Below are 17,587 nucleotides of genomic sequence, written 5' to 3'. Positions count from 1 at the left end.
CCTCCAGGTGTGCAGGAAATGGACAGTAATTTTTCTGAAGGACAAAAAGGCAGCTACCTTGATATTGTGCCATTCCTCATAAACACAGGGTTAAAGTAAACAAGTGTCTTTCACAAGAGGGTAGAAATAAATAGCAAGGTTCACTAATTTGGACTGTGTGAGCAAAGCTGTATTTTAAATTGTAGAAATTGTTCAGTTCATCTTCCCCCAATTCAAATCAAAGACTGTGGAGCCTCCATTGATCACAATATCAATTTATGAGATTACACCTAGAATAACATCACAAAGAATGTCTGAGGACACAATATAAACAGCCCTCTGCAGTCGAGCCCAGTGATGGCTCAAATGTCTTCGTGCTGTATGCAAGCTGGGAAAGAATGCAGATTGTATTCTATGGCTAAAGAACCTTCTCGTGGTAATCCTCATCAATTTTCTCTCGAGCCTCTTCCTATCTTGTTATCTCTGTCACCTATCCAGCCCCTCCTCCTTACTCTCTATCTCCCTCCCTCGCCATTTTTGTAGCCAAAGCAGACATCTGTGCATACACAGAGGTGTTTGGTTGTTAGTGGGAGATAAGGCGGCACTTATCAGGCCCACATCAGATGCAGTGCACTTATCTTAATCTGGGTCGGCGTCTGGGTTAATTGAGACAACTGTCTGACAGTGATTCAGTGGGCAGAGAGAAGAAAAGAGACGATTGGAGAGGTCATAGCAGGAGAAGGGACACTGTGATGAGCCATGTGAGTTTTGAATTAAGCCTTTAAAGGCCCTTAAAACTAATTTTCTCAATCAGCTTGTCATTATGAGCAGTGGGTTCCTACACACTATTTTATGATAACGTTAGAACAATTCTGGTTATTTCCCATTAAATATGGGAAACACCACAGCCGTAGGTGAAATGAGGAGTCACACAAAACAACATATATCGGGGCAGTTTTACATTAATCATTTAATCAAAGTTAAATTTCCCTTTAATGATCACCACTGTACAGCTATAAAACATGCAGATCATAGATTGTCTCATAAGAGGTAGTGTTCCCCTGCCAACACCTGCCATTTGTATTTGACAAATTGATCTGTGGTTGGCCTAAACTTTCTGTAGTAATGAAGACAAGGTACTTCTGTGGACAGTAAACAGATGGTGTAGCTACTTAAGATGTACAGTACCATAGCTCAGGAGAGAAAATAGACTTTGTGTCTGAGTGTCAGTCTGCACAGGCCACCTCAGAGAGTCTTTCTTCATTCTCTTTGCCCATTGTCCTCTTTCTTCCACCATTGTGTATTTACAGCCCTGTGCCCAGCTCTTATTTTTATCATTCTTTTGTCTGAGCGTACAGTCGAACTGCGCTCATCTTTGCCCCTGCTGCAATGCCTAATCTGGCCTCATGTTTTGGACTTGATGAGCTCGTGGCCCAGTGGAATAAGCCTGTTTGCCTCCTCCATAAACCCATGTTCCAGGCTTACACGCTTTGGCGACTTTACACGGCTTTGCAAAAAAAAAAAAAAAGTAATTTCAGCTACTGTGAAAACACCAGTATAGCATATTGGCCCTGTTTAGAGCATGTTGTTGTGGATGGCCTGGTTTCTGCAAAGCCCTTAAAGCTCAGGACATTAAAGAAGGTTTATTGGACTGTCACAGTACACATGAATGTGTGTGACCAGTTCACGTCACATAACCCCGTTGTAATTAGGGCTTTCTTGGAATAGCTCTAACTTAAACATAACGCTAGACTCATTCTGTAACACCTCCACAGCATTAGTCATTCACTTCTCTGTTTTATTTATATCTGCAGCCAATGAGCTGATGCTTCTCATTTGAACTCCCAGAATCCTCCTCAGCTTTCACCACTTTGACCTCACCACTCTGCTGCTATACTTTGATTAAATCTGCTCTAATTCAGTCTTGCTTACTAGTATAATCAACTGTCCCCTTTTTTCTTATTTTCTCTCCCTTAACACCCTGTTTTCCCTCTTTGCCTTTCTATAACCTCCATTCCTTTCACTCCCTTTCTTTCTTTCTTTCTTTCGTTCTTTCTGTTTCTTTCTTTCTGTTTCTTTCTGTTTCCTTCTCAGGCCTCCCACTCTTCCTCCCCCTCTTCCTCCTCCTCCTCTTCTCTCTCCTGCCACCTCCAGCCGTCTGTAGCGGCCATGGAGGAGGCGGGCTCTGGGCTGGGCCTCAGCATGTCCGTCTCTAACTCCTACCTGATTGGCCAAGCGTCCTTGACCACACCCACGGTGAGTTCCCCCCACCGCCCCCAAAAACCCCCATCCTTCCCATTCTCCACTCTGGCGTGGGTGCTGTGTGGTCCTGGACTGGTCCAGGGGTGGCTTGACCTGTGTGTTCTCCATATGTGATGCAGTCTGTTCATCCACCCCTGCTCCCTCTTGGGGTTTCTCATGGGTCCATCCCTTGAGGGTCCGTAGTTTGGTTGCTGTGTGGTCCTTAATTTTGTTCATCCACCCATCCAAGTGTGCATTTGTTGTTTTGTTCTGGGGTTTTGTTTTTTTTTTGTTTTTTTTTTAGATATTAATGTGTGCTTTGTGTGTTCACGAGTGTGTGCAGTTATTTGTTGTGGTTCTGTGTAGCCTCTGGCTTGCTGAGTTTGTGTGTTTGTGTGTTGCACTGAGGCATTCCTTCACATGACAGGTAATTATTTGACCCTTTCTTGCTTTTCAGTTTGGCTCAGAGATACAGTCAGTCAGTTGTGTGTCTTGAGTAGCACATCCAAATATCACAAGAGACTGTCAGGCCTTAGGTCCGGGTTTACAAATAGCCCTTTGTTGCTCTGACTGGAACGTCTCAACCATCAACAGGTTCTTGTTAATGAATTAGCTTGTGGTTGATCAGTGCTGTATTCCAGTTAGTTAGGGCCTGACCTTGACCCCAGAGCAGACCTGGCTATATGTTACAGTTTGGTCAGTATTTTTTTTTTGGGGGGGGGGGGGGGGGGGGGGGGAGGGGTGTTGCGTTGCGTTGCGTTGCCCCATGATGACCCCATGGTGTGCGAGTCATGCAAAGAAATGGTGTGGATCTCCCTCAGGATATCTCCAGAGGAATGCAGCACCAGATGGACCTGATGGAAAACACATTCCTCCTGTTTCTGCTCTTCTTCCTTCCTCTCTTCTCTCCTCATCGTCTTGATCCACTGTCCACACACTCGTCAGACTTTCTCGTATCTGCCTAGTCTCCCCTTCACCACTGTGATGCAACCACCGCCCCCCCCCCCCCCCCCCCCCCCCCTCCAAACACACAGACACACACATGCGCGCACACACACACACTCAAACACCTCCCATTTGTCTGTTCCTGAGGAATGTTTGCATTCCTCAACTCCTTGGGGCATGATGTTTTTTGGAGGGGTTTCGGGGGGGGGGGGGGGGGTAAGCCATGCCAGGAAAGCTGGTTTGCATATGTTGAGTGGAAAGTGAAGATTTGATCAGCCCTAATTTGATCATTATTTTTAAGACTTGTGGTAAGAAAAAAAAAAGAAGAATTAGTGGCCTTAATTGCCAGCTGATTCTGTGTGTCTGTGCGTGAACACGTGCATGCGTTTGTTTGTGTCTGTGTGTGTCAGCGCAAGTGTATGTGCGTGTGCAGTGCTTATCAGTGATCTGTGTATGCACCGCTTTTTGCTGGAATGCTGAAAGAGGGCTGGTATGCACAACGTGTTAAAACAGGTTACCGCTACCTCCCTGCTGGCAGGCATCTCCTTAGCTGGCCACACGCACACACACGTTGTGAAGACGTCTCTTGTCTTAAGACATTTACATACTGAGAGTTGATGTTCGCTGATCTAAGTGTGTCTCTGTGAAGCATCTCTGTCGTCTCATCTTCCATGTTATCTCACTAGAGATGTTTCTTTTGCCACTGGTTACAGTTTCACATTCTTGGGTGTATGTGAGTGTGCAGTGCATTTCATGTTCAGGCACATCACTCCCATAGTCCAGGTTTATTAGAGGTGTTGGAGAACGAGGTGAATACCTTTCCCCCCCTCTGCCTATTGTTCAGATTCTTTTTCTGTCTGCTCTGTCTTCACCTCTCTAATCCCTTAGTCCTGTCTTTTTATTTATTTTTTTATTTTTTCTTTCCTGCTTTCGTTCTTTCCACCAATCACAGAGCTTGGACCAGGTTGCCTTGACCAATGCCACCATTCTGGATGGCAGCGGGGGCGGGCCCAACGGTTCCCTGGCTGGCTCAATGGGCTCTGTGGCTGTCTGTCTTCCTTCTGAGTCTTCTCTCACTGACTCTCTCCACACCTCAGCGGTGAGCTTACTATGGATAGATGGTGGAAGCACACGCAGGATACTTATACGAACCAGCTCTCTAAGATAGATCCTGTGATCCTGGATCCCTTCCTTTGGCAGGCTGGTGTTAGATTCCAGCAGTTTGGTATTCAGTAGTGTTGCTCAGATGATAATATAGTGACTAATTCACTTAGTGGCATCTTGTTGTCGTTATCACTGCCCACAAACTGTCTGCTGTCTGATTATTGCTCTAAAAAGAATCCCAGTAGAGCATGTTGCACTGCATGTTCTTTTTGCCAGTAAATAGTTACCTTTATAAATGATGCACTTCAGTGCCACCTGGTGGCCATGACGACTCTGAGCTGGGAAACGCACCGCTCACTGTAGAGTGCCAGACCTCGGCTAGCCGCTATCTCTCTTCTTTAGTCACATATTCACACTTGACGTCTGTCCCACCCTTAGAAAACAACTCTGTGCCCCTCTCCGCTGCCTTACGCCTCGGTTTGTGTCCCTCCTCTTTTCCCGTAGAGCGAGAGCGCGAATGACGAGGGCGGGGAGGGGGAGTACGTCAACTTGTACTCATCCAGCCAGGCCAATGGGGAGCTGCCTCTCTCCCTCAGAGTAAGTAGTTGACTGCCACAGGTGAAAGGTCAATTCCATTCGCACATCAGTCACTTCAGGATATGAATCAGGGCCTGTTAAACTGGCAGATATCACTTTCTCCAGTCATCTGTTGCACTGAGCAGCTCTTATTGATTCATCTCTTGAACTGACGGCGTCGAAATGGAATGTGATTGTGGCTAAACCTGACTGAGCATGACAGGTTCACGGGTTTGCCTGCAAGGGACTCATGTGCTGTGGGTGGTGTCTGTGGAAAAGATGTCCATCTGTATGTTGTTCTGACTGCCTGGCTGGTGATTGCTGTCTCTGTGGCTGCGCTTCAACTATAATGAGCATTTAACCTTGTTCCGATCTAACACCTGACATGTTGCCGCTTCAAAAGGGATTCTCAATGGTTCACCAGTTTTCAATTTTCCAATAACATTCCCCATAACAGCTTATGTGCACCTGCGCATGTGTGACAGTGTGTGTGTGTGTGTGTGTGTGTGTTTGTATTCCTTTGGGTCGGCGTGAGCATTCGGGGTGTATTTAAGGCTCATTTGGGGTCTGGTGTGTGGAAATGTAAGGGAGAATGACAGAGATATACAGATGTGTGATTGTATTTGTAGTTTCACAGTCTGGTGCAGTTTCAGTGCGAGTGAGTTTCATCTGTTGGGTTTTTCCTGGCTCATACTGAGGAAAAGCTTAATTTTACCCATCAGCCCTTTACACCTCATGTAAGTTAACACTAATAGGGATAACATCCTGAGACATGTGTATAAAGTATCCATCCTCCTCTCCACCAAACATGTTGCATGAGATCCTGGTGGTCTGTCGGAACTCATCAATAACCCAGCTCCTGTCACTGCATGGAACCATGCACCAGTGATGTTCCATGTATCTCACTGTACAGATGTTGATTATTGTTTTTCCACCCAATGATTAGGAAACAATTGCAGCTGATGATGTACTTCAAGACCCCACCCCTCAGATGCCATCCACCAATAGCAAAGAGGCTTTGGACAAAGAAAGGTAAGGGTTCTAATGTTCACATCCTCTAAGTGATACACTGTGTCCCACATCTATACTACATAATCACTGTATACAGTATGTGCTGTATACTAATCTTTATATTACGTAAGTAAACAAAAATCAACATACTGATGCACAATGTACTATTAGACATCAGTTAAACTGCGGCTTTAGAACACCATTGCCAAATAGACTCTGATTTTCAGATAACAGATTACAGATAACCCTAACCCTGGAGCTGTTTCACCACCATTCATAATTAAATTTTCATTTTTCCCGACTGTGAGCAGCTCCTCCATTCCCTTTGTGCAGTGTGTTGTGGGAGAAGAGTGCACATCAACAGCACTCTTGAAAATCAATCGAGTTTTTTTTTTTTTAGTAGTCCAACAGGACTGGGGATACATGCTGTCAAGCTGTAATTATACACGACATGTACTGGTTAAAGTTTGTGCAACCAGCACCAGACCGTTGCAAAATAACCTCAGCCTGACACATTGAAAACAGTTCACACAGTCTCATGAAAAATCTTAGATCAGTTAATCCTTGTCTAATAACTCCCTGAGGAACGTCAGGTCTGTTCCTGTCTCCTCGGGGCAGCAGATCCCTCTTCTTTTTTAACAAGTCTGGCCAAAGAAACATCCGGAGCTCTGCTTTTTGAATTACAATACAGACATGTTGCTGCGATCACCAACATGATGTGAGAGACTGTTACGTTTTAGTGTTTCCAGGTATTTTGGAAAAAAACTGTTCTTTTGTGGATCAAACCATGATCATGTTTATGTCGCAAGAAGTTGATGAAGCAGATGACTATTTCCTCATCAGGTTGTCACAATCATTGTTCCATGTAAAACAGTCTAGCCTGAAAAAATTATTAGTAATAAATTCAACATGAAGACACTAGGCTGCCTTTTTAATTCTACTGGCACTGTCCACATGACACTACAGTGGTATTCAATGGCAGATGGTTATGGATCATCGTATGACAAATAAAATGGTACATTACTACACACAGAAAATATGATGATGGTAAGATCTCCAACATGTTGAAGTTCAAAAGTGAATTCAGAATAGAACTCAACTTGCTTCAGTACATTTAATCATATTTGAAAGACCCAACGCCCCAGACAACAATATGTTTCTGCATCATGTCCTGTGTTTAAAGGATATTAAAGTAGTGAATGTCACAAGCTCTAACATGCCCACAGATAATGTATGATAGGTATTGTTTGTGATCCCACACTGTTAAGTGTGCTGCAGGTGTACCAGGTGCGCCACAAAAAGAAAGGGTGTTTGGCATGTCCCCGGTGTTCTGGGCAGGGCGCATTTGACTACATTCTGCACTGTGCTGTCTTAATTGTGTATTTCTTTCCAGTGTGAATACATAGACACATTTAAAGGGGGGGTGCAACTAATGATTGCATAATCAGTTAATCTGCTAATTATTTTCTCAGCAAAGAACATCAAATCCTCACATTTTAGAAGCTGAAACCAAGGAATGTTTCCATATTTTTTCTTAAAGAATAACTGGAGTATCAAAATAGTTGCTGATTCATTTTCTTCCAATCAACTCGTCGTCAAACAATTAACAAATCGCAATAATAAGTAGTATGTGTGTTTGATACAGCTATAGTCAGTAGTGCCTCAGACAGTTGTGAGTTTTTGTGTTCTGATGGTGTGTGTGTGTGTGGTAGGAGGCAGAAGTCAACAGAGTCTGCTGGAAGCGATGAGGAAGAAGTGGACGAACTCTCCCTGATAGACCACAAGGAGATTATGAATAGGATAACACTAAAACAAGAGGTAAGACAGACGCCACTGCTGATGCTGTGCCCTGTTTTTAGAAATGTGCTGTGACAGAACAAAACAGTGCAGCACCAGCATACAAAGCACATTTTATCCTGTTAGTCCAGCGCAGACTAAAGGTCACCGGGAGTCACTCAGATGTGAAATCAGATCCTGCGATGCACCACTGATAGCCATTGCTGCCCTCTGGAGTTGAGCCTCTGAAACTGCAGAGCCGAAACTGCCAAACCGCCCTCCTCCTCCTCCTCCTCCTCCTTTTCCAACGCCGCCTCCTCCTTTGTCCTGCGTGGTGCAGTCTGATAGACAGATGTGTGTAAATGCTGCTCGCCACTCTGCAAGGTTAGGGGCAATGTGACAGCAATGATTTATAAAAGGAGATAGGGAGAGATCAGAATTGCAAGGAGGAGAGATTCATGGCCTGTGATGACATTTTAAGGTGTTACAGGAGACATATTGCAGTGGTGGTGCTTTAATCTAACACAAGTCTGACTTTTTCTTCGTCATCAGAGGAGCTGGTGCAGGACAAAAAAAAACCAGGCAGGAAGAGGAAAGGTGCAAGCTACATTTTAGGCTAGACTGCATCACTCTACATCTGCTCTAACCACTCTTTTCCTCCTCTCCTGCTTTCAACCTCACTCACTTCTCTCCATTCTTTCTATCTGTCAATCATTTTCTCCACACCTTGCTTTCTCTCCTTAATTTTTCCCAGAATGACGATGGCCCTGATGTACGTGCTGGATCAGGAGATATTCTATTAGTCCACGCTACAGAAACAGACCGCAAAGGTACAGTAGAGATTACAGAACACATTAACACTCATACTCACCCCACGTATTTGTTATGCAGAGTAGAGTGTGTTACTGTGCTTCGGGGTCACTGGTACAGCTTGGTTTTGCTAGCTCTACAGCAATCACTTTATATCCAAAGACACATTTACTTTATTTGTAAAGTGTGGTTCTTTATTTTGACTGGCATGTTACTACTTTTCTAATCTCTGTATCTGAGGAGGATGTTAAATAGCCTCAGTCTCTCTCTCTCTCTCTCTCTCTCTCTCTCTCTCTCTCTTTCTCCCTGGTTCAGTTACTTGCGTGTGTCAGTCCGGGTTATGTAGCCCTCACATTTGATGATGTGTTTTCATCTTTAGGTGGTTAATTGGGAACTCTGGCTGCACATCAAACTGAAATATGCTGTTTTTTTCCCTCTGTGTTTACTTGACAGATCTCGTTTTGTACTGTGAAGCCTTTCTGACTACATATAGGACTTTTATAACCCCAGAGGACCTCATTAAGAAGCTACACTACAGATATCCTTTTCAAATCGCTCAACATGTCACTCTGAGCGTAATCGTTGTTTTGTTGGTAGAAGACTGTTTTTCTTGCCTAGTGATTTATTTGCCAAGGAAAGACTTGTTTATCTTGTTTGCTCGTATTCACATCTTTCATTTGAAAGCATTCATAAATAGAATCCCACAGTGACCCCATAGCACTCTGCTGATGAATACGTGTGTCGAAATTACTACAGAAACTGAAACTTAATGGCACCTCAGGAGAACAGGAGTGCCATTAAGTTTTCCCTCCACAGTTTTTCCAGCTCTAATTCGAATGACTGGCTTTGTAATTGCTTCGAGATAAAATGATTAAGTGATTAATAGATTATTTGATTGACAGAAAATTAATTAGCAACTATTTTGATAATCAGTTAATCTTTTGTCGTTTGTCTGTTGCCTCACGTGTAAACTAAATATATTTGGGTTCCAGAGTTTTTTAAATATCACTGTGGGATTTAGGAAATTATGACAAGCAGTTTCACCATTTTCTAGACCAAACAGTCAAAGAGTTGTTTGAGTAAATAATCAGCAGTTTAGCTGCTAAAAGCCCCATCATTTTTTCTGAAAGAATTAATGTAGAACACAGCACTGACACTGCTGTGTCATGGTGTATGTTGCTGTGAGGCAGAGAGAGAGCTACAGTTTTTGTATCATGGTCATGTTTGCTGAATGTTAGTCTATTTTATGTCCTGAAATGTATTAAAATTAGATTAAGTAGTTGTTTTAACTAGAGTATAATAGAAGAGAATGTGGGGGATAAAAGCTACATAATAATTGATTTCTAGAACCACAGACCACATGCTTCTCCTAAATAAAGCCTGATAAAACCTAATCTTGTAATCTCAGTTATGTATGCTGCTGTGTGTTGTAATCCACATTTCGTGCTGTTCTCATTGTCCTTGACCACAAAGCACATATACCAGGTTCTGCCACAGTCCGGACACCTTCAAGAAGCGAGTCAGCAAGAACACGTTTTTTGTGCTGGTTCGTGTGGTGGATGAGCTGTGGTGAGTGGGACTCAGTGTTTTTGTCCTCATTCTGGAGAAAATAACCTCTTCAGTGACATCATGTGGAGGGAAACAGTGGTCTGAATTAATTAATTAATGGGTAAAAGCATGCGTAGGTTAAGGAACATGGATATTGCTAGTGCCTTTAATAGGACTCTGTATGCCGTCATTTTGATTTTCATACAACAACAACTACAATATCTGCAAGGGTCAAATAAGACTGTGGTTCACAACCTGGGGTCAGGATCCCAAAGAGGGTCACAAGATAGGAAATAAGAGAAAAATGTACCAATTACAATACTTCACTTCAGATGTTCATGTTGGGAAGCACTGGTTATTGACACCTGATGCAAATTTCATCATGTGAACTCATTATTACATAATGATGAATTGAGTGCTGGGATATAATGATGAATTAAGTTATTTCAGTCATATTACTCTGCTAACAATGAATTGCAATAATAATGTTAGCTGAACTCAATCATCCTAAGAGCTTTACTTTATTGGTCTGCTGACAGCTATAACAGGAAATGTCTCTCTCTGCGAGCTCATTCACAAATCTCCCCTCAACTGACACTTTATGCTCGTAACTTTTTCAATTCAACAACCAACTGTATTACTTTCCTCCTTCTGCTCTTCTGTTTTGCCCATCACAACTTGTTAATCATTTTTAATCACTCCCCTCTCCTCTTCCTTGGCCCTCCAGCCTGGTGGAGCTGACAGAGGACATCTTGAAACAACTGATGGACCTGGTGTTCACGCTGGTGTGCAACGGCGAGCTCAGCCTCGCCCGCGTGCTCCGCAAGAACATCCTGGATAAGGTGGAGCAGAAGAAGCTGCTGCGCTACACTAACTCCCTCAAGCCCCTGGCCGCCCGAGGGGTCTCTGCCAGGTACTGTGGGGGGGGGTCAAGGGTCAGCTCTTTCTGACACTTGTATGGGGTGTGTTGACGCTACTTGTGGAACGCTGCGCTTTTGCCTACGGCTCATTGTCCTTGGGGATGGCAGACTGTTTTGTTACCTGCCTGGTAGACTGGCTGTCGGACACCATAAGACTACACAAGACTACTTAAAATAATAGTCATTCCCAGATGATGCTTTTATAATGGTTTGATAATGTTTCCATGGAATCTGTTATTGAAACACGTTGCTTTATTCATGACAGCTTTTTAAGGTATCTTTCTTTCATCAAGGTCAATACTGAGATTGTTTCCGTTTCCTCAAATACATCTGAATCTATACATTACTTTATACAACATTATCATTTAACAGTAACATAAAATACCATCTTTACTCCCAGTGGATACAGGCATTTACAAGAGAGATATAAATGGCCATAAATACAAAATACAATATTACATTACATTTTAAAAATATTCTTTTCCAATTACAATCTTTCATTTTAGGCCAGTGGGTAAAAGCCCCTTTACACTGATATGAACGTCCTTCACAATCTTAAGAGAAACATGGTGAAATCAGTCCACAACAGTTCCCCTGGATCGGACTGTGTAGCGGTCAAAGACAACCTGCAAACAAACAACAAAAAAAATCTGTAGAACTCTGGTAAAGAAGAAAACCTTGTGGAGCTGCTTTTTCAAAATATAAGAGCAGCACAGATGGATGAGTCGAGCTGATGTTATACATCTGCTCTCTATATTTTTTCTATTTATATCGGAGCTCTGCGCTCAATCACGCATCCATCAGCCCATACCTCAAACTGACGTCTGAGACAGAAGATTTTAATTTTATTAGACCCATGTTGCACAGTCGTCATTGATGCAGTCTAAAGGCACCTTTAAAAGGTCGACTTAATTCTGTACTCTGATAACCTTATTTTACTCAAATCTCTTAATATGTGTGATAACTCTAACTCTTATTGTTTATAGTTGTTTTAAATGAGTTTCTATATCCACACCCATAAAAACAGGAGATCTGCACACTTAGTTCATTTTCATTTTTCATTCTGTACATTTTCTAAAAAGCAATTTTGCTTAACAAGTAATTACCAAGATGAACTAGGAAGAGTCATTTCTGTCCATTTCACTCCTGTAGCTACAGCCAGTCTGTGATGTAAAACTTAAAGCTGGAGTCATCACCTGACAGTTTGTGTGTCCTCACAGGCCTGGAACTCTTCACGACTTCCGCAGTCATGAGATTGCTGATCAGCTCACTCTTCTTGATGCTGAACTCTTCTATAAAATAGAGGTAGGATGGGTTCTTTGTATCCAAGGTAGTTGCCAATTTACATTTGTCGTGTTTTGACACTGAGCTCTACATTGCTTACCATAATTGTAACTCCTCCTGTTTTCCTCCAGATTCCTGAGGTGCTGCTTTGGGCCAAGGAGCAGAATGAGGAGAAGAGTCCCAACCTGACTCAGTTCACAGAGCACTTTAACAACATGAGCTATTGGTGAGACCAAAACCACAAACCTGATGCTGTCACAACTCCTGTCATTGCTGGTTTTGGCTTCTCTCTTACACCATTGTGCCCCTCATAAATGTTGACACCATAGTGTTTATTTCATTTTTTCCTATAGGGTTCGCTCTTTGATAATTCAGCAGGAGAAAGCCCAAGACAGAGAGAAGCTGCTCCTCAAGTTCATCAAGATAATGAAGGTTTGTCAGCTTTAACATGTCCTAATTTTGTGTTATTCTTGCTGTTTAATTAAATAACATTTATACTCACTTCTAATTACAGCACTTAAGAAAGTTGAATAATTTCAACTCCTACCTGGCAATACTGTCCGCCCTGGACTCCGCCCCCATCAGGAGATTGGAGTGGCAGAAGCAGACCTCAGAGGTGAGAGAGGAGGTGCAAGTCAGCATGTAAAAGCGAGGTGTCATGTCCGTTGACCGCCTATTCATCAAGATCTCTTTGAATCTACATCTCACTGATGAGTATCGCGATTATCACTTTTCCCTAATATCGCTTCCTCCTTTTTCTCCCTCAGGGATTGGAGGAATATTGCACGTTGATTGACAGCTCCTCTTCCTTCAGAGCATACAGAGCTGCTCTGGCTGAAGTCGAGCCTCCATGTATCCCGTACCTGTAAGTGAATCAATGTTCACATGCATGTTTGAACTCGTACATACTTTTGGCTGAGGGCCGCGACTTCACACGACTTGTCCTTCCTCCAGGGGTCTCATCCTCCAGGACTTGACCTTCGTCCACTTGGGGAACCCTGACCTCATTGACGGAAAGGTCAATTTCTCCAAACGCTGGCAGCAGTTCAACATCCTGGACAGCATGCGGCGCTTCCAGCAAGTGTAAGTCCACTGGGATAAATTTATGATGAAAAGATGTATTAATGGAAAGCTTTGTAAACATCAATCACAGTAATAAATGTCATCGTTTGTTTGCCACTGGCAGGAAATATAATGCGCCTGCTTTGTTTATAATTAAATTCTAATATCATAAAGCATTGCTGTCAACTCCGCAAGGGCTGTTTGTTTACTCGCTAATGAATTACTGCATCCGTCAAACTTCGACCTCTTCTCATCTCAGGCATTATGAGCTGAAGCGCAACGAAGACATCGTCTCCTTCTTCAACGACTTCAGTGACCACCTCGCAGAGGAGGCCCTGTGGGAGCTGTCGCTCAAGATCAAACCCAGGAACATCGCCAGGCGCAAGACGGACCGTGAGGAGAAGACCTAGGGCCCGCGGGCCTTCTAAGACTGACCTCCAACTGTGCTTCATGACACTAACTCCACTTTACTACAGACTGAGAGAAAGACGAATGGAAGCTAGCTGCTGGAGCAAATGGGAGACTCATTGTGTGGAATGCAGAACAAACTACAGACGACTGAAGCGTGGCCGAGGTTTACAAAGAGCTCTGCTGCTCTGGGAGATTATGATTGGGATTACTGTGGCTGTGGCGTTGAAACAGGGAGAGATTGTGACTATGGTGAAACAGGAGGAAGCCTGGTGCCAAGGAGAGAAGAATCACACAGAGCGGGCAGGGAGACGCTACGGAAATAACCAAAGTCTGCTCCCTGGGCTCTCTGTTTTAGAGTGGAGCTGTTGCGTGCGTGTGAGATTGAACTGAATGGCCCATTACTCTCCAAGTTGCTCCTTCCTCTTCCTTTATGTATGTGCCATTTGTTGGTCATCTTCCTGCGACCCTCTCCCCGACTCATGAGTGCCCCTCAAACAGCAGAACCTCGAGAGCGGCCTGCCGTGAACTGTGACGTCACCACGCAGGCCGCAGACCGAGAGTCCACTGGAGGGGGTGTGTGTGAGGGGATTTGAACTTGAAGAGAGGATGACCATTAGAGACTGGAACCTATGAGTTTGTTTTGAAACATTTTGTGTAAGAATCATGTATGGTTATGAAATGTATTATATACAGTGCTCCTTTTGTTCTTAAAAAGGATGTTTATGCTTATGAGAAGAGCTTAGCTTCTCCCAAGTGCCATACATATGTGCACTAAAAAAAGCAAAGCAAAAACACAAAAAGATAAATTACTAAAGATGCTGTGATCTATGTATGTCATACTGAATCATTGTGTGCCGTGTTCAAGTGTAGAGAACCATAAGGCAATCACAATCATGTCCCAGTCATGTCGCTGTGTGAAAGTGTTTGTGTGTGACTGAAGTCCTCAGTGACTTGTGTGTGTCATTCCAAAATGTGCTGTAGTAAAATCATTTTGATTCCTTTTTGGGATAATGGTCAGAACCAACACATCACACTGTGTTCTCAAACTCCAATAAAACAAACAGCTCTGTTTCTATACACGCTGTGTCGGTCACAAACTTCATTTTCTTAAAAAAACAAAAACAACAGACTGACCCTTTAGACTTTAATAATGGAATTTCCATTTATTGTTAAGTAATGGTGCACGGAATTTAACTTCATAAAGTTAAAGCAATTATTCACCATTAAATAATCAAAAGGAAGCACTCAGTATCCAGCTAGGTGGGACACTACAGAAACACATCTGGATGTAATTAGATTTTAATAAATTATTAAAAACAAATACAGAAAGCAACGAGTTACCTACAATACAGTATTAATATAGTTTCCATATATTAATCTCCAATAAAACAACAAAAAGGCAATACCTAGTGTAATTATAAGGTCAAAGTGCAAAAGCATGACTGAATTTAAACAAAGAACACCTCCTACCCTTGACTGTGTTATCTTCCATTTCAGTAACGGCCTCATTTTGTCAAAAATCAAACGGTATCATGGAAGACTTTCACACGTAAAAAGCAAACTATTGGCATATTTTCTTATGCATCAATAATTACAGAAAGTTACAAAGGGGTTGCAGCACTAAATGCTTGCAACATTGTTATTTTGGATATTTTTAAAAAAGGCTTCAGAGGGTGAGACTGACATCACAGTTGCTGACCCACTCTGCACAATTCAGTAGCAGCACGCTCATCTTCAGTCACATCCATGCATCCACACAGTCTCAGTGAGGCCGACTGCTGGGCTCCAGCAGGACCCTCTTTCCTGGGGGATTAGTGGCTCCGCTCTGCAGGTCACCCTGCTCAGAAATGCCCCGTTTGAAGCCCGGCCCCTGGCCGTTGATAGAACCGCGCTGCCATTTGCAGATGTCTCCATTCAGAATATCCTGGATGTGCTGCACAATGAGGTTGATGGCCACTGATGAGAGACAGATGAAGAATTTGTCAAGGATTCATGACATTTGAGAAATTATCAAGAGGAAAAAAAAAAAAAAAAAACACTTACCCATATTGTCAACTCCCCTTGGAATGATGACATCTGCATACTTCTTAGTCTGGGAGAGAACAGATTAAAATCACATTGTGCTCAAAAGGTTGACTGAATGACAGTAGAAAATGGGTGATAATAAACAGTTGTTGTACTTACAGGCAAACAAAATTCCTCAAAAGCAGGCTTCACAAACGTCGTATACTGTGTGAGAATCTGCTCCAGGTCTCTCCCTATGTTCGTGTCTCTGAGAACTACAGAGAAATTATGTCAAGCCACGGATCCACTGTGACAACAACTGGAATATTGTGTGTTTGACAGGGACATTAATACCTCTGCGAGACAGTCTGACGTCTGAATCTGTGTCCACAAAGAGCTTCATATGAAACATTTCACGCACTTTTAGGGGGTAGAAAACCAGAATCCCCTCAAAGAGGACCACATCTGCCGGGTAAACGGTGATCCTGTCGTCCAACCTACAAACACACACAGTTCTCATACAAAGGCACTGAGAAAGGAGGTAAGAGGACTTCTCATCGGGGCTCAATCAACATGCTTCCTACCAACCTGGAATGGGTGACAAAGTCATACGTTGGCACTTCAACCACCTTTCCCTCCACGATGTCCTTCAAGGTTTTGTACATTAACTCATTGTCAAATGCCTCTGCAAGACAAACAGAGACAGCAGTGAAAGCAGCATGTAATACAAATAACATTAACATATAAATAAGAGAGATAATGGAACACAGGCTTATCTAGTAGTAGTTAATCGAATAATCATTGCAACTCTAGAATGAAAAAAAGTGGAGCATGTGTGCTGTTGTAAACAAAGTTGACTGGAAAAACACGGGTCTCTAGCCCGGCCCTACCTGGGTGATCAAAGTTGTACTGGCCCTTTAGCACCTTTGCCTTCTGCTCTGGAGTCAGGACTCTGTAGAAGCTGTCCTGGCTGATAATAGCCACCTTCCTCTGGCGGTGGTCCACTTTGTTCTGGCCCAGGAGCTCCATGATCTTGGCGCAAACTGTTGACTGTGGCAGAAAAAGTCTTTTTGTGAGGTTAAACTGGCACAAACCGATTAAAATGAAGTTGACGCAAGTGTCCTGAGGAACAAAAGCTGCAGTGTGACCCCAGTGACCTTTTCATTGTAGTGTTTATCATTTGCCGAGACACATATGTTACAGCGGCTAGTTAGCTAAACGAAGCTCTTAAGCGCTAAACTGTCACCAAGAAGTGGTGGAGGGGACAGTAAAGTTGGAGCAGACATACAATGGCTGTTCTACAGTGCTGATAAAATAATATTTAGAAAATATTCACGAAGTGAGGGGGGCGTGCCGGCTGGTTTGACAGTTTGAAGAGTAGCAAACTGAGCTACGCCACTAGTGATGCTAATTTTCGTTGTCGGGGGAGATTCTCCGGGGCTGGAAAATGACCGACCTTGCCGCTGGCGGTTCCTCCGCTGACGCCGATTAAGAAAGGGTGATGCCGTGGCCTCTCTGCATCATCCAGGGATTCAAAAGCATCCATCGCAGTCCAGCAATACCGAGAGGCAGCGGAAATCTAGGTAGCTTCGCTGAATGCTAGCGATGCTATCTGTTAGCAATAACAACGCGCTGCTCTCGCGAGATCCAACGTTCTTTCAACACGGGAACGTTTCGTACGGAATTGCATTCAATATTTACATAAAATAAGATTAATCAGTACTTACACACGTTTAGAGCGGAACTGCATTAAATATTTAGATGAAATATGGTCAAATACTACCTATATACAAAATCGGCAATTTACATACAGAGTATAATGTTTCTGAATAGCTTGGTTGTAGTTGGAACATTTTGGTATGGTTTTAATTGAATACATGCCTTGTTGATTCACAATCACTTAGCGGGATTATAGT

At 43.1% G+C, this 17,587-nt stretch overlaps 2 protein-coding genes across 15 annotated transcripts in view; one reads left to right on the top strand and one right to left on the bottom strand.

The window, feature by feature from the left end:
* Window positions 1–14,744, top strand: part of rapgef1b (Rap guanine nucleotide exchange factor (GEF) 1b) — a 200,089-nt gene extending 185,345 nt beyond the window's left edge. For 8 of the 14 annotated variants that reach the window (XM_071466910.1, XM_071466909.1, XM_071466907.1 and 5 more), the window contains 16 exons: window positions 2,074–2,235; window positions 4,118–4,264; window positions 4,774–4,866; window positions 5,792–5,877; window positions 7,569–7,674; window positions 8,387–8,462; window positions 8,896–8,984; window positions 9,923–10,011; window positions 10,718–10,903; window positions 12,131–12,215; window positions 12,326–12,420; window positions 12,548–12,626; window positions 12,709–12,810; window positions 12,962–13,059; window positions 13,149–13,277; window positions 13,516–14,744. In XM_071466910.1, the coding sequence (XP_071323011.1) occupies window positions 2,074–2,235; window positions 4,118–4,264; window positions 4,774–4,866; window positions 5,792–5,877; window positions 7,569–7,674; window positions 8,387–8,462; window positions 8,896–8,984; window positions 9,923–10,011; window positions 10,718–10,903; window positions 12,131–12,215; window positions 12,326–12,420; window positions 12,548–12,626; window positions 12,709–12,810; window positions 12,962–13,059; window positions 13,149–13,277; window positions 13,516–13,666 (1,773 nt within the window). In that variant the 3' untranslated portion in view covers window positions 13,667–14,744. Of the gene's footprint in view, window positions 1–2,073; window positions 2,236–4,117; window positions 4,265–4,773; window positions 4,867–5,791; window positions 5,878–7,568; window positions 7,675–8,386; window positions 8,463–8,895; window positions 8,985–9,918; window positions 10,012–10,717; window positions 10,904–12,130; window positions 12,216–12,325; window positions 12,421–12,547; window positions 12,627–12,708; window positions 12,811–12,961; window positions 13,060–13,148; window positions 13,278–13,515 lie in introns of all 14 variants that reach the window. The other 6 variants (XM_071466902.1, XM_071466911.1, XM_071466913.1 and 3 more) reach the window with 6 other exon arrangements.
* A 66-nt stretch (window positions 14,745–14,810) lies between these two features.
* Window positions 14,811–17,326, bottom strand: uck1 (uridine-cytidine kinase 1). The gene is made up of 7 exons (XM_071466921.1): window positions 17,128–17,326; window positions 16,562–16,721; window positions 16,260–16,356; window positions 16,026–16,168; window positions 15,852–15,946; window positions 15,711–15,759; window positions 14,811–15,623 (listed from the first exon to the last, which is right to left on the bottom strand). The coding sequence occupies exons 1-7, from the start codon at window positions 17,215–17,217 to the stop codon at window positions 15,430–15,432; spliced, it is 828 nt and encodes a 275-aa protein (XP_071323022.1). The 5' UTR covers window positions 17,218–17,326; the 3' UTR covers window positions 14,811–15,429.
* Window positions 17,327–17,587: the final 261 nt, after the last annotated feature.

Source organism: Trachinotus anak, unplaced genomic scaffold (assembly GCF_046630095.1).
Source record: "Trachinotus anak isolate AG129_WGS33_773 ecotype Australia unplaced genomic scaffold, CSIRO_AGI_Tana_v1 ptg000028l, whole genome shotgun sequence".
Classification (NCBI taxonomy): domain Eukaryota; kingdom Metazoa; phylum Chordata; class Actinopteri; order Carangiformes; family Carangidae; genus Trachinotus; species Trachinotus anak.
Note: the sequence above shows the minus strand (reverse complement) of the source record. Positions and strands in the feature narration are given on the sequence as shown.

What these genes read in the sequence shown, in the direction of transcription:
- uck1 (XM_071466921.1), bottom strand. Translation starts at nt 17,217, where the DNA reads ATGGATGCTTTTGAATCCCTGGATGATGCAGAGAGGCCACGGCATCAC. An exon ending in CGTCAGACTGTCTCGCAGAG is followed by an intron (nt 15,947 to 16,025) that starts GTATTAATGTCC and finishes ATTTCTCTGTAG; the next exon opens with TTCTCAGAGACACGAACATA. An exon ending in TTGAGGAATTTTGTTTGCCT is followed by an intron (nt 15,760 to 15,851) that starts GTAAGTACAACA and finishes GTTCTCTCCCAG; the next exon opens with ACTAAGAAGTATGCAGATGT.